Source organism: Danio rerio, chromosome 20, assembly GCF_052040795.2.
Source record: "Danio rerio strain M-AB ecotype USA chromosome 20, GRCz13ab, whole genome shotgun sequence".
NCBI classification, from domain to species: domain Eukaryota; kingdom Metazoa; phylum Chordata; class Actinopteri; order Cypriniformes; family Danionidae; genus Danio; species Danio rerio.
In genome coordinates, this window is record NC_141040.1 from 24,046,743 (window position 1) to 24,062,942 (window position 16,200).

The 16,200-nt window shown below is 36.1% G+C and overlaps 1 protein-coding gene across 2 annotated transcripts in view; it reads right to left on the reverse strand.

The window, feature by feature from the left end:
• hif1ab (hypoxia inducible factor 1 subunit alpha b) overlaps nt 1–15,810 on the reverse strand; it is a 28,967-nt gene extending 13,157 nt beyond the window's left edge. Inside the window, exons 1-2 of one of the 2 annotated variants that reach the window (NM_001310042.1) lie at nt 15,391–15,810; nt 2,185–2,375 (exon numbers count right to left, since the gene is read on the reverse strand). In NM_001310042.1, the coding sequence (NP_001296971.1) occupies nt 2,185–2,375; nt 15,391–15,422 (223 nt within the window). In that variant the 5' untranslated portion in view covers nt 15,423–15,810. The remainder of the gene's footprint in view (nt 1–2,184; nt 2,376–15,390) is intronic. The other variant, XM_087296461.1, reaches the window with a different exon arrangement.
• Nucleotides 15,811–16,200: the final 390 nt, after the last annotated feature.

A 16,200-nucleotide genomic window follows, 5' to 3' on the forward strand; every position in this document is an offset into this window, starting at 1 on the left:
CAGGGGCTCTGTCAAGTTTTTGAGTGAGTGCATATGGATTGTGCAAATCTAAAATCCGGTAAGTTTGGATGGGATGGTGATATTTTTTCCCTTTTCAAAACCAAAAACCCAAGAGGCGAAATGTCAGAGTGAATGTGCAGCAAGCTGTGTGAGGGGCACTAAAGGAGCGGAGCTAAGCTTGTTTTGTTTTGATATTTCTGACACATTCAGTGAAAGACAGCAATAACTCACACCTTACCCTAAACAGATTTAAACAGTGTTTTCTACAAAAATACAAAGCTGATTATGTTTCACAGCTGTATTTTCCTTTTTTTTTTCGCTTGATATTAAAAATATATTTTTCTGCTTGATATAAGCCTTTGTCATAGTAACTTAGTCATACTAACAGCAAATAGGTCATAATGACATAAGTTATTGATCCAAAAAATACAAATCTGTGAATCTATTGCTAACTTTACTGAACTTTATATTTCCATCTATTTCAAGCTACGAACATTTGAAATTACAAATCAACAGAACAAAACCGAGATGCGACCACAAACTGAGCACTTACGGTCAATATACTATACCAGCAGCTGTTTTTCATTAATTTATAAAGAACACACAAACACACTGACAGTAATGGGTAACTTAATGTACATTGTTATGGGTCAATGATGCTAATATTTAGCACAAATCCATTATTATATCTATTATATATATATGTTTCTATTATGTGGTGAATATACCCCTGTAATGCATACTACAGTCCTTTTTTGTCTGGCTTTCTCAGATATCTCACCTGTTCGCCAAAAATTTAGCAAAATTTTGCAACAGATAATGGCAATGTCTGACATCGGCGCATGCACATTGTAAAAGCCTGCCGGGCACGAAAGCTTGACAGGCGTAGCAACAGTAACTAAAGAGGGTGGGGCTTAAGGCTGATTTATACTTCTGCGTCAAACGCCGGCGTATGCTACGGCGCTGACGCATAGCCCTTCGCCGTGGCCGTCGGCGTGGCTGACGTGCATCTCTCAAAAATTGTAACTACACATCGCAACGACGCGTAGCGCAAGCTCTGTGATTGGTCGGTTTGGTAGCGCTGACGAGTCTGGGCGGGACCGAGAGCCGCGTGAATGGCGCGAGCGATTGTTTACAAGTGTGGAGTCCCGTGAAAGAGCTCTGGATGGAAAGTTTTGTTGTGTGTTTACCTCATAGTTAAAGTTGTTGCACGTCCGCCGGTTCCTGCCTCAAAATGAGCGAGTTTGAGTCACTTGTACAACCAGGAAGTGTTCAGGAAAATCAAAACAAGATAAGAAACTCGACACAAAGGAACATTTACACCTCACTGTAAACTAGCGTTTTGGAAGTGTTAATGCAGACCAACAGAGACAGCGCGCAGAAGTATAAATGCACAGCCACGCGCATTGCCTGCGCCGTGAGTTACGCCGGTCACTTGACGCAGAAGTAGAAACCAGGCTTTAGCGAAGGGTCGATTCAAACTCATACATTTATTAAAAACACATTAAGCTAAATTGTAATTTCAGTTTTAATTTGCAACTTCAGTTTTAAAAGTGCAGTACTAGTACATATGTATATCTGATTTATTGTTATCCAAATTACTATTAAAGTGACTGCTCAGTTAATACTGTCATGCTGTTACAATCCTCTAAGATGTTAATTCAACCTCAGAATACAATCCAAGATATTTTAAATGAACTCCAAACAGTTTCTGTGCCAATGTCCTTATGTGGAGTAAAGACAAAGCAGCAGCTCATGTAAATGTGCATTTGAAGCAAAAGTGGAAAAAACTGCTTATTGTAGGTATTTTTGTCTCTTCATAAAATTAAAATTACATGGCTGAAGTCACAAGGACTACATCTACAATGTTTTCATCTTTCTTGGCCTTCAAACTGAATATTACTTAAGACAGAGAAATGAAGGACAGAAATATTTCAGATAAATTTCAGAGGATGAACTTAAGTCAAAAAGAACTGGAACAACAGGAGGATGAGTAATTAATGACAAAGGGTCCATTTTTGAGTAAACCATCCCTTTAATAAGCTTTTTGAGCAATCTGCCCCAGATATAATACAGACTGCATCTTATTTCCTTTGTTCCATATCTCTGAAAGGTTTTTGAATCAGTTTTGTATGTGGCGAGTTTTCCATTTCTTGACATGAATATGCAGATTAGTGGACTGACCGGAATTGAGCAGCTTCCTCATGCGCAGGTAGCTGATGGTGAGCCTCATAATGGAGGCTTTGTCCAGGTGAGACGTGACATTGTGTGGCAGGGGGAGCTGGTGTGCTAACTCGTAGAACACCTCAGACTCCTTTCCCCTGCGAGATCGCGCTGCATCCCTGGACTTCTCCTTCCTGCGCTCCGAGCTCACCCTACAAAAGAAAGAAGGAGAGCGTGGTGTTAGTTTGGCTTCTGCATTAGTGCTTGAGGTCAACGGCGAGGTCAACTTTTTTTTAATCCCTCATTTGCTTAGAGTCAAAACTTGCGACGTCAAAGGACAGAAACCCAGTCTCAACATGACTGGCTGATGAAAGGGGTGTGGACGCACGGCAAGAGACACAGTTACAACCCTTGGAGCTCAGCCAACGGTGGTAAATGTTGTTGTGTTAGACAGTTTGCAGATTTCCCAACACAAACTTCTCGGCGTGCTACATGAAATAAAACTTTACACACAGACAAGCCATAAAACAACCGCTCTTGCAAACAAGCGAGGTGAAGACATTGAAGATAAACAGCTCCTAACTAGAAAAATGATCTCTTTTCAGACAAATAGGTCACCATGAAACACGTTCAGCTAAAATAACGCTCTAACCTATCATGATTTCAAAAGAAGCATATCTACTACCCTCGGGATCTCTTTCTATTCTGTCAGTGGCCAACATAGACTCCTATTCATTTAACAAATGTTTTAGTTCACTGCAAGAATGGAGGGGTCTGAAAATAAGCCAAGATACTGGTAACAAAAAGCAACATAATGGACACCCTTCAACAAAAGCGACACGAAAACAGCCTCAGGTGTTCATTCAATTGTATTAGCTGGGACTTGCCACCCAAAACTGTCAAGGCTTTATGGAAAACTTATTAAAATCATCATAGATTTTTCTTTTCTTAATACTTCTTAAACTTGACAGTAAACATTAAGTAAAAAAAAAACACCAAACCCAACAAAAAACCCCACATCTTGTGTCATGAATGTTTTCTAAAAGATGTTAAGCTGCAAACAAACATGTAATCAGATATGGAAACATCATTAAGGAAGTTAATTTAGCACATGAAATGGCACTGATGGCAGAAAGACGTCAATGTTATAAAAAAAAAAGGTGGTGTGGAGTGAGTCAACGCTCTTCTATTTAATTCAAACAGGAAATTCTGAGAAATAATGTTGCATTGAAGAGTAAGCATTGCAATAATTTGTAATTTCCTGTCAAACTGCAAAACCAAGTGGACATACAGTAGTGTTAGTCTGGCCAACAGAGCACATAAATGGATTGAAATGCATAGAAAAATGCAAAAAAAAAAAAAATGTACAATTTGCATTTTCTATATATTAAATATTTAACGTTTATTTAAACTGCTTTTAATCCCAGATTATCTTTGTTCTGAACCTAATTTTTACCTCTGTGAAACGACTGTACATTTCACTTTTTAGAAGTGCTTTTAGCTTTTTACCTGAACCCTGCTATAAAAAAATGAACACGGCTTTGTGGAGTTAACTTTGCATTGAGGTGCTAAATGTTTGTAATGTTTGTTAATCATAATCCAACATTGTTAAAGCTAAAAACTAGGGATGCTCCGATCGATTGGCCGGAGATCCGTATCGGCAGATACTCACATTTAATGACTCGATCGGCTTGTCTGGATGATCTCATAAACTGATCGAAAGTGTTAGTTTATGGGTTTGCAAGCAGAGAAAGATGCAGTTTTACTTTTTATGCATCAAAAATGTACCACAAGCTTTTTCTTCATTAAGGCATCTTGAATTATTCTTCCATCATTTTGCAATGTTTCCAAATTGCATTGTTGCTAACAATTTTTCTTACCAGATTTTTATGTTTAATCTATAATTTTCTATCAAGTTGCTACTGGCCATTACATGTCCACACTGAATGGTTATAAGAGATGTGTTATGGGATTAGATGCAACATCCTTCATTTATTCTTTTAGAGGAAAAATGTGTTTTTGCAATGTTAAAGTTATATAAACCTTAAAGCATCAGAAACTGTACTTGGCATCGGCCGATCACCATGATGAGGAATCGGTACTCTGTCTCGGCTCCAAAAATCCTGATCGAAGCATTCCTACTAAAAGCATAACCAAATATTCATTGTCCCTCATATTTACATGCTTTGGACAGTAAAAAAAAACACTGTGCACTCTGTAAAGTCATTTCATTATATGAGGGGAAAATGTAAAATAGGGATGACGACACTGATTTATTCTTATGTTTAAGGCCAATTTACACTTTTTGCATTAAATGCACAAAGTAGGTCAGATAGCTTTTGCAATTTTCACAATATCAACAAAAATGTTCAGTATGTGATGCTCACGCATTTTCCAGGTGTACCTAAAAAACAACTAAACTTTTCTGAATGCCAAGAGTGCACCGCCATTTATGCAATTAACTAATCTGCTTCACACTTTGACAGAATATACACATTTCAGCAGACTGTAATAACTGTAATAACAGCAGACTAATTACTTCAGACAAACACTGCAGTGCATTTTACTTTCTCTAAAAACTTGCATTGGAGCTGCAGCACTTTTGTCCATTTGGCATCCTCTGAGAAAACACTTGATGGTCGCCTAGTTACAAGAGAAACTAAAAATGGTGAAGCAAACCAAATGTTCAGCTTGTCACTTTAGGTCAGAATAACAACACATGCAAAAATGAGTGCTGTGTACAGCAGCAGTGAGGAGATTGTAAATAAAAAGGATGTCACGAGAGTGGCTTTTTGGTTTCTTTTCTTGTGCATCCCAGCCACTAGCTGCCTATCTGAAAGATTTTTTTAGCATAGGAGTAATGTAACCATTCAACTTCAATTAGTAATGTTGCAATATGTATTTGAATAATAATGGCTGATTCCTTTACTTGAAAACTCAGATTTAATTGTCATAATTTGTTTTGTTTACAGAGTTTGAGGTTTACTTTATCATTATTATTCACACCTTACAGATGTTGATCTTCCTTTACCATTCCACACACTTTGTAACATTTTATTTATCATGTTTAAGAGTCTCTTTAACACTTATGCTTATTTTAGTATAAAGACATTTTGTTTAAATGTTTTTGGCTATTAAGGTTATTTACCTTAGTAATGTAAGTAAATTAAAATAAAGTGGTTAAATAACAAAAAATCTTAATATTCCTAAATGTATAGTTAAAAAAATATTCAATAATTATCTATAATAATATTGAATTATATGAAACATGATATCATGATATTGTAATATCGCCCTGCTTGCGCATCAAGAGTGAATACCAGTGAACTTCAAGAGCTCCAGAAGGATGCATCTGATTTTGAGCATTAATGAATAAAGTTGCCAAGTGTTAAGCATTTGCCAGTTCAGGTCTCCTCCTTCCCTGAATGTGTACGAGCTTGAACTACTGGCACAGTATATGACACGCATTTCCTGCATAAACTCAAAACACAAGTGACAAAACTCTTCACAGTAAAAGAGAGAAATTACATTGCCAAACAGCATTTTGAATGTTCAGAATTGTCAACATTGAGCAGTGTGAGGGATGTGTAACATGAAATGATAAAACAAATGATTGCCCAGAGGTTTAGAATGACCCAGGGTGTTACTAGTTAAAGTGTGAAAAGCTCTACATTATAACATGCAAATGAATGAAAAATAATACTTCAACATCCTCAAACAACCAGAGTGTTTACTTGATAAACAAATGCTCGATCCAACACGTGCAACAGAATTGTCCTCACTTCCCATTTCATCTGAACCCACATAAACTTCTCATAGAGCTTTAAGAGGCGTCCAAGCAACTCATATCTGATCCCACATCAGGACCAGCTGACTGTCACAAATTACACAGTATGAAGACCACTCTCGTCTCAACACACTCAAAGCATTTATATAGTTGCCAAATCATTGCCAAATATAATGCTTTCATTGTTAGCAAACACTACCACTTTTGTCCAATATAAACGGAGCTGTTTTAGTTGTTGTTTAACTGTTTAGCTTGCAGAAAACCTGTGCACTTAGTGCTGCACAAGATTTGAAAAAAAAAAAAAAACATTGCAATATGTCGTTTTTCTGTGATACGCGTTGTATACGTCAGATCACTCAAATGGTAAGTTCGCCCAAAAATGAAAATGCTGTTATTAATTACTTTTTCCATGTTTGCGTGGGTTTCCTCCAGGTGCTCCGGTTTCCCCCACAGCCCAAAGACATGCAGTACAAATGAATTGGGTAAGCTAAATTGTCCATGGTGTATGAGTGTGAATGAGTGTGTATGGATGTTTCCAAGAGATGGGTTGCAGCTGGAAGGGCATCTGCTGTGTAAAACATATGCTGGATAAGTTAGTGGTTCTTTCCGCTGTGGCAACCCCAGATCAAGAAATGGACTTAGCCGAAAAGAAAATGAATGAATGAATAAATGAATAATTACTCACCCTTATGTCGTTCCAATCCAGAAACTTATTAATTATTTATTTATTGCCACATCAGCAACCTATGGCTATTTACAGAGAAAATATAAATAAATTACATGATAAAAAAAAAAAATTGTATTACACTAAAAAAAGTTACTTAGATAAATGTAATACAAACTCAAGAACATGTTTGTTCAACTCAAGAACATAAATGAAGATATCCAATACATGGTTTCCGCCACATTCATTTTCCATGGTAGGGCACCACACCAAAATCATTCACAAAACGTATTAAAATGTAAGTGAATTATAGAATTAAACTATTACTTTTCAGTAATTTTAGTAGTGCTGTGCATTACTAGTTTAACCCTTTAATGTTACACTTCATGCATGCCCCCATGACTAACGAGATACTGGATGTAACTTTGAACTGCTGGAAGAGTGTTGTTTTAATAGAAGTTCATACCGCATGTTGAATGGAAGAAAAAAAAACTTTGCATTTCACGATGCAGGTGCCTGTGGACTGCGCTGACTAGGTGCAAAGAGTGCACATGACGGTAACAGTTTGATTTAGGTGTTTACATGTCTGTACTACACTTCAATAATGCGACTAAAATCAAGTGGTGCTCACTGCAGACCCACTTGGGCAGAGCCTTCTCCTTTGCATTTCTTCTACGTATGATGTCACTGGGGGTAGGGGTTAGGGGTGGGTGTACGTATTAAAACAGCTTATAGGAGGAGGAGGAGGAGGAGGAGGAGCAAGAGCTCAAGCTCCCCCTCACTGGAGCTCAAGTGTCTCTGCAGCGAGCAGTGTCTCACTAACATCGGCATACTTCACATGTCCTAATTTGATTTCTGTTTAATTCGATTTTGACCATAAACTGATTAAATTAATCAAAAATCGGTGTACATGGTAGAATTTTTTAATTATTCTTTTTTTGGGTTTTTTCACCTTTAATGGAGATAGGACAGTGGATATTTCAGACAAGAAGACACTGGGAGCAGAGAGAGGGGAAGGGTTGGCAAAAGACCTTGAGCCGGGAATCGAACTCGGGCCGCCTGGAGCACCATGGTGCTATATGTCGGTGTACTTAACCACTAGACTATTAGTGCCAACACATGGTAGACTTTTAATCAGAGTACTGTCATAATCGCATAAAAATCGAATTATTGGTGTCCATGTAAACGTACTGTGACTATCTTGCTGGACTTTATGGACGTTTTACTTTACTTTCGGATGCATCAATGTCATTCTGTAGGTTTATTGGAGACATTCATAAATATTCCAAGCAAATCTAAAAAATCTCGACTTGTAATAACTGCTCTCATGACATTTCTCTGAAATAAAGCAATAGGTAGCTGAAAGGTCTGTGTAAAAGGCCTGCCACCACAGCTGGAAAACACTGCAACATGTATTATTTGTGTTTTGAAGATAAAGGTCTGGGGACATTGGAACAACATGAGGAAAAGAAACTAATAACAAAATTTTAATTTTGGGCTGAACCACCCCTTTAAATAGTTATATTCTGAAATAATCCAATACTTTACAATAAATTAGAGACATAATCTCTATCAAATATAAACATATTACAAAAAATTAGAGACAGAATCTCTATCAAATAAAAACATTACTTGCAGGCATAGAAAAATACACAGAATGACACAAAAATGTGCTTATATTTTCTATGATGTCATACAGTATGGAGGTAAAGATACTCAACAATCAACTGTAAAATAAACCTGCATTGTCTGCACTGTAAACGGTAAATACAATTCATCTGTCAAAGTTACAAACATTACTGCTTCTTGTGCCTGAATACTTTAAGCTCACTTGTTATATTTACACTGCAAAACCCCTTAACATGCAAATGAAATATTCATTCTGCTGTGGTTAAACTGCTGATACAATATTCATATTTAACTTCTCATTTCTAAAGTGAGGTAAATAAAACGGACAGATTATTACAGTCACATTGCAAAACAGCCTACATATTTAACAGCAATAATACGTTTTATGTTACTTGAAACAACAAGACGACACAGTGAGCAGCAGTAGCTTTTTTATTTGGCTCTGATAGCTGCAAAACTACACTCAACACTAGAGCTGTGCAATTAATCGAAAATCCGATTTCAGTTTCAATTTTGGCTTCTAACGATTATGAAAAAACATTAATTGAGATAAACGATTATTCCATCACATACCGCCCCCCTTTCCAGTTGTACACGTGTCGCTCTGCAAAGCTCAGTTCCACATGAAAATGACTAAAAGCATGTGCTGTAATGTAACTTTTGCAGAACGGGATGCGCATCATTTATATTTTTAAAAGCGTGAAAGAGCACGTGCTGTTGTGTGTGCGCGCGCTGCGCTCTGCCTCGGACAGGTAGCGTGTGTGTGTGTGTGTGTGTTTGCGCGCGCGCCGCGCTTGGCCTCGGACAGCAGAGGACACACGCACATCTAACGCCATCTTAATGTGAGCGCTTTAATGGTCAAATACATGCACATTTGTGTCAGGGCGCGGTGTTCAGTGATTATTAACCCTCATTTATTTAATAAACACATAAGTTGAGAATTAAAAGACACGTGAAAGAGAAACCATATCAGAGCCGCACTATTCTTAAAGTGATAGCGCGCAATATCCCTCCTACTGCTGACTGTTTTTATTATAAATCAATAATAAAATCAAAAATACAGTGAAGATGCTTAAATCACAGTTTAAACAACATATTTAATAACTCATTTCTAATAGCTGATCTATTTTATTTTTGCTATGATGACAGCACATTATATTTACTAGATATTTTTCAAGATTGTATTCAGCTTGAAGTGACATTCAAAGGCTTAATTAGGGTAAATAGACAAGTCATTGTAAAACAGTAGTTTCTTCTGCAGACAATCAAAAATATATATTGCTTGAGGGGGCTAATAATAATGAGCTATTACAATAGGTTTCAAAATATTAAACCTGCTTTTATTCTAGCTGAAATAAAACAAATAAGCCTTTCTCCAGAGGAAAAAATCTAGGAAATACTGTAAAAAAATCCTCTGTTAAACATCATTTGGGAAATATTTATATAACAATAATAATTCACAGAAGGGCGAAAATTTGACTTGAACTGATAATCGTTTTGAATAATCGTGATTACAATTATGACCAAAATAATTGTGATTATGATTTTTCCCATAATCGAGCAGCCCTACTCAAGACTTTGGCCTAAAATCAGGAATGATAATGGAAGGTAAAATTAGGACTGCAAAATTTTAATCCTGTTTGGCTAGAATGCAACTACAGCCCATTGCACCATGTATTGGAAGCAGGTCTGTAAAAAAAAATTTTAGTGAAATGAAATCTTTGACAATCTCTGGAAGTAAAGAAAGTGGACATGCTTCAAATGTTTTAAACCCTTTTGTTCATCAATGCCCAAACTAGAGCCGGAGTGCCAAAGTTGGATCACGTTAACCTTTGATCTGGCCTACTATCCCATCTGAGAAAAGAGGGAGAATGATGGGGATGTTTTAATGTTTTATTGTTAAAAGTTAACGAAATTAAATATTTTAATTAAATATATTCATTAAATGGCATAAATGATTCAGATTTTGTTTAAATGTTAAAACTGTCACCCGACAAAGCAGAGACTTTTTGAGCAAATTAAGTCAAAGGCAGATTATGCTAGCTTGACTAGTATACTCAGGATTAAACTCCACTGTGTTAAAATTAGATAAAGTTTTTATTGCATTAAGTTATCATTTAAAAAAAGTTATACTGCATTGGTCAATATAATTTAAATGAATATTTTCTTTTTATTTTGAAATATTATTGAATAAATTAGGAAATTACCCATGACAACTTTAATGTAATATAGTTTGTTAATTCACTTCGGCCCACTGCTCTCAATGATTTGGTTTTTGGCCCTTTATATGAAAATGTTTGGCCACCCTTGCTTTGGTTTGTGCTGTCCATGAGTGAACAGATTGTTAAAACTTAAAGGGATCATTCGCACAATGAAAATTCACTCACTGGAAATCTGGAAACCTGTAATAATTCACTCCCATATGATGCGTTTTGTAATTCAAGTGTTACAGGTTTCCAGATTTCTTCAGAATAACCCCTTTTGTGTTCAGTAGAAGAAAGACACTCAAACAAGTTTTGAACAAATAAAGGGTGGGTAAATGACAAACAAATTTACATTTATATGTGAACCATCCCTTTAAAAAGAGCCTAATGCACACAGGACAACATGTTAAATTGTTTATTGTACTGAATTTGCAAAGCTGTCTTCTGAAATCAACTAAAAAGTAACATTATCATGAATATTTATATTTAAAATAAACGTATCAACTGAATTCATTAACATACATTATGTCTTTTCTAATTTAAATGACCAATATGTCTCCTCTCAACTGCCAACAAATCAACATACTCCCTATCTAAGAGCTCCAAGGTCAAAGCAGCAATGGGAAACAACGAGCAAGCATTGTGTCAACTGTCAAAGCCATGCAAGACAAAGGAAGGAAAGCGGTTAAGACGGCCAAAAACAGCAGGAAAAAACAGCTTCTTCAGACGGCGTCCTAATTGATCTCATCCTTTTGATCAAAGCATTTTTCAAAATATAGTAAAAATCATTTAGTCATAAAGAGAGGAAACCCATTGTGCACTGGGGATGTTCAAACACACACACACACACACACACACTTCATTGTAGTTTTCAGCTTGTGCCTGTGGGTGGTATATGGCTTTATTACATATGCTTTATATATAATGGACTGCTCGCTAATGTATGTCTACAACACTGAGTCTTCCTTGGGAGGGAGGGAAGATCATTTTAGAGAAGAGAAACTTTTTTTAACATAAGTATGAGGCTGGATTGGTGTCAGTTGAATAGTTGTCTCATGAAAACAAGATGGCTATTAAAGGTAGATAGACATTGGTGGATGCAAATTTAATAGCTTTATTCTCTATGTCAATTTGCCTACAAAGTTGGAGTTTGTCATGTGACAAACTTAACCGTCTATTTCGATGTAATTTTTTTTTACACTGCGATGCAAAAACCATGCCAGTCCGCTTCCAAAAAAAGAAAAATCTGACAGAAATGGTATTGTCAGCTATGACTAATAAATTAGTAAATTTATCTAATTAGTCTAGACCTAATACATAGCATGTAACTGCATGACATTGTTTTAGCAAGTTTTTTAGGCTTAATATGAAAAAAAGTAGTTTGTCTATTCAGATCCCCAAAAGAATTATGTTGACATGTCATGTAAAAGCTTTAACCAGATTTCTTTAATGGGTTAAAAGGTCACAAAAAGTTCAAACAATATCAGGTAGTTTTAAAGGTCTTTTTCTGTGTTCATATAGTTTATTCATGTGCACAGGTCCGATTGTGCATGTGAAATACGTCACACATGGATTTCTTTCCAACCGTGATCTGTGAATTTCATCAAGACTAACTGCTCACCAGTCTACACTGCCGACACGCATCCAGCTTGAGCACCAGACATGTAAGGGGCAGCGCAGCAGTAATGTTTTATACACTACGGCCCTTTCTTGTTTTAATAAAGCATTAAAAAATGTCGAAAAATTAATAAAATGCACAAAAGCAGGCACATAAATCTAAATCGGTGCTTAGCCAAACAAAAAGTGCAAAAATATTTATAAAAGCAGCAGCACCAAAGCTCTAAAAATATACATTTATCACTAAAAAGGCCATCACAAAGTGTACAATGTTTCAAGCACACACTACACAAAATGTCTGAGGAAAAGCCGGTGTGCTCAAAACATCTATTTTTGGAGTTTTGGTTTTGCAGCCTTTATAAATATTTTTAATAAAGCATGAAATTGTGTCATTGACTCACGCATGTGGTTAATGCATCAAAACTTTAAAAAAGTGATAACATACAAAGCACAGCTTCTGTTCTGACAGATTTCCAGTTGACATTTTTGAGCTTCTGATGTTATTTATCTGTGACTTCACTTCAGTGAGAAATTTGCCTCACAATCTCATTACCACTGCACAATAATGGAAAAGAATATTGCGATATTTTATTTTTTTGCTATAAATATAGCGATATGAATACCAATTCACAATATAGTTTGAATAGCACTATCTGATAGTTTTAAGGGGAGTCTAACAGTATGCAGGTACAGAAATTGAAGCAAGTAACAATATTGTTTTGTTTTCACAGACAAGTCACAATTAAAAAGATTTTCTTTAAAACAAGCTAAATTATCTGCCACTTTGGTAAATGAAATAATCTGGTTTTCACTTTGAAATGTAGATACTTGGACTAGAAACAAGATAAAAATTGTAACTAAGACTTTTTTTTGCATAATCATATAAATTCTGTACAAATACAGCGAAATACTGCTCAACATTGCATCTCGTTGCTATTTGACTATTGTGGACCTGCACATTGCAATATCGATGCTAAAACGATATTGTGCAGCCCTAAATCTCAAGTAAATGCAGTTTTCTGATAAACAGGTATTAATTTGAATGTAAATACATTTTTTAAATTTTTTTATAGATTTCTGCTTATTTTGTGCATGTAAACAGAGACTCAATTTTTTGTCCTTTTGGTTTTAGTTAAAACCATGTAAATGACCCCTTAGTAACATTTAAAGCATTGGTGCATTTAATTTTTTTTTTTTTCTTTTATCATTTGAGCTTTTGTTGTCAACACACATGTATTACATTTTAAAACAGCTCGACAATGTAAAGCTGTGCTTGCATATCTAAAGTCTCAAGCTTTTTAATGCTTACATCACTACATAATAACTACATAATGATATATTATGTGATTTAAAGGCCACTAAAAACACCTTGTTGAATATTTCTCAGCAAACTAAAACTTAAGTGTGAATGGTAGTTAGTTCTAAGACATGATTTCCAGTCCAACTAATTGGATTTCTATGGATCACAAGTTAGACCTTGACAGGTGACACACAGAAACAGAATCAATAGGCACCCCATTAACCCAAGGTTTATAACACCACTATCAACATTTAAACTAATTTCAGCATTTACACTGACAAAAGTCTTGCAGCTGTCTTGCCACAAGACTGGGCAGGAAGTTGCTTTGACGTCAATGCAGAGAGTGATTAAGATTTTAGAGAAGAGATACAAAAGCATGTTGCTGCTTGAACTTGGATGCCAACAAAAATAGCGTCAGAAGATAATATTCCCCCAAAAACAGTGTCGAATCAAGAAAACTGTGCTGTCAAGGCAAGAAGATTTTTGCTTGTTAAAAATCTGGACTCAACAATTCACCAAAAATTACAAGAAAACTTATTTCAACTTAATATTTTACAGACTATAAGTCAATTAACACAAGTACACTGCAACTTTTAATAATAAAAATAACTTTTTTTTACTTTTTAAACAAAAAATATATGGACAAGCTCATTCGAGTGCTTTCCCAAATCTCAAACAGTGGATCACAAGATAGCAAGATCACTGGTTATCTAGCAAAATTAACATGCATAAATTTCAAAGCTGAACATGTTTCTTAGGGAGAAAATAGATAAATCTGCCAAATGTATAAATGTAAATCCCCTCAGAAGGCAGGATTGATACTATGAAAACATACATCCAAAAAGGTTTTTAATCTTAGTCTTTGCAACTGGCTCTAAAAACCAAACATGGAAAATCATAGCCCTATTTGTTAGTAAAGATTTTGTTAACAGCTTTTTTTTTTTTATGAAGCAAAGCACAAATAATTAAAACATACACAATAAGAAAAATCTCAAGATAATACCTCCTGTTCATCAACCTGAGTCTGACTTTCTTCCAATCCAAAATGACACACTAGATCTGAGCTTTAACATGGCTATGTCAGTATTATCCCTTTTGTAATTGCACTCGTACAGAGAAATCCAAGCAACGTTTTCCAGCATTAGTAATAACAACATTTATTTCCATCTGCTCTCATTTGAGCCCACACTGATGACAGGCTTGACAAAGAAGAAGACTGTCAGCAAAATCCAAGGATGGATTCCTGCTTCCAATCCTTTATCCACAAATATGCCAGACTGGCTGGCCGAAGAAGGGCAACGGGTTGATCTGACATGTAGGGTCAAGGAGTATGAGGGGTAAAGAATCGATCAATCATATTACTAAACCAATCCATTTCTCACATAACTCTCAAAAAAACTGTATCAAACGTTTTGATACATTTGATTCAGGTACAAAATACACAATTAATATCCACTGGCCAGGCAACTAGCATATGCCATTTAATTCCTCCTCTATTATACAGACGTACAGCTGTCTGGCCAATGCACTATGGAAAAAGAGCCTTCTGTATTCTGTATGCATTAAATATAAGAATTAATTTGACATGTATGCTCAAAGCTGTATATTCCTATTTAAACAGTGTGTTAATACACTCCCCTAGGGACTAAATATGTCTAAACTGTATAAACTGTTTAAAGAGGTATACGCAATAAATCAGGGGAAGTTGCATGTTGCTAGTTTGTTAGCTTCTATCCACAAGCAGACACTTACGTTAGACATTATGCTACCTCAAATAAAGACAAATAATACGTCACAGAGCAACAAATATAATTTCTTGAATTGTTTATAACAACCTTTAATGTCCGTTTAAAGACAATTGTGGGGAAAGAGAGCTTTAAACCTGTTCTCAGTTGTTTGGTTAGCAATACAGCACAAAATGGCGACACGTTCAGTGTGACGGGAGATGAAGATATTCCGGCCCGTTTACTACACAAAACACTACGCAACATATCGCTTTCTTCCAAGCAAAAACGGGAATCCCTACCTTTTCTTTTCAGTGACAACTCCAGTATCCATTCCTGGGTGAAACCACTCAGTATGTGTTAGGTTTTCTCCGAACCGCGAGGCCAGAAAATCAAGGACGTGGCCACCTTTTGCTAACAAATAAAAACGCGTTTATTAAAGAAAACGGCCAGACGCGAACTAATAATCCGGGTCAGGTCTCGTGTGGTATGTTGAAAGTGTCAGAATGGTAAAGATCAACCCTCCGGTTCGCTGAAGGTCAAATCATTTGTTTGGCACCGGTCGGTGCAGCTTCTGGTCGGTACAAAGAGTTAAACCGTGCCTGCGCTCTGACTACTCTCACTGTGCCTCGCGCGCTCACGAGGCTCTGACGGGAGCGAGCGCATTCAGACAGCGGTGTCGCACTTCGAAACCCATCACAAAACTGATGGCACACCAGTCCACCAGCAGGCCAATCGACCTCCGTATGGCGTAATCAACACCATTGATTTGACTTTGTCGTAAATTAAAATTACGTCCGTGTCCGGTAAACCATCCCTCAAGTTTATCAATAGTTCCACAATAATATTGTCTATATTTAGCAAGTCATTTTTGAAAACAAAAATAGTTTGTAACTGAAGACAATTGGCCTAGTTTTCAAAATAATTGTGCTAATCTGCAACCAGAACACCTAACTAAAAAAACTTCAACTAACAAGCATTTTTATTGCAATAACAGGAAATTACAATGAAAATACAGTAGAATAAGTACAAAACAAAAAACTGCAAATATTACTTTTTGCATAAAAAGTAAGTTATATTTTTAAAGAAGTAGCCTATTGCACTGGTATGGC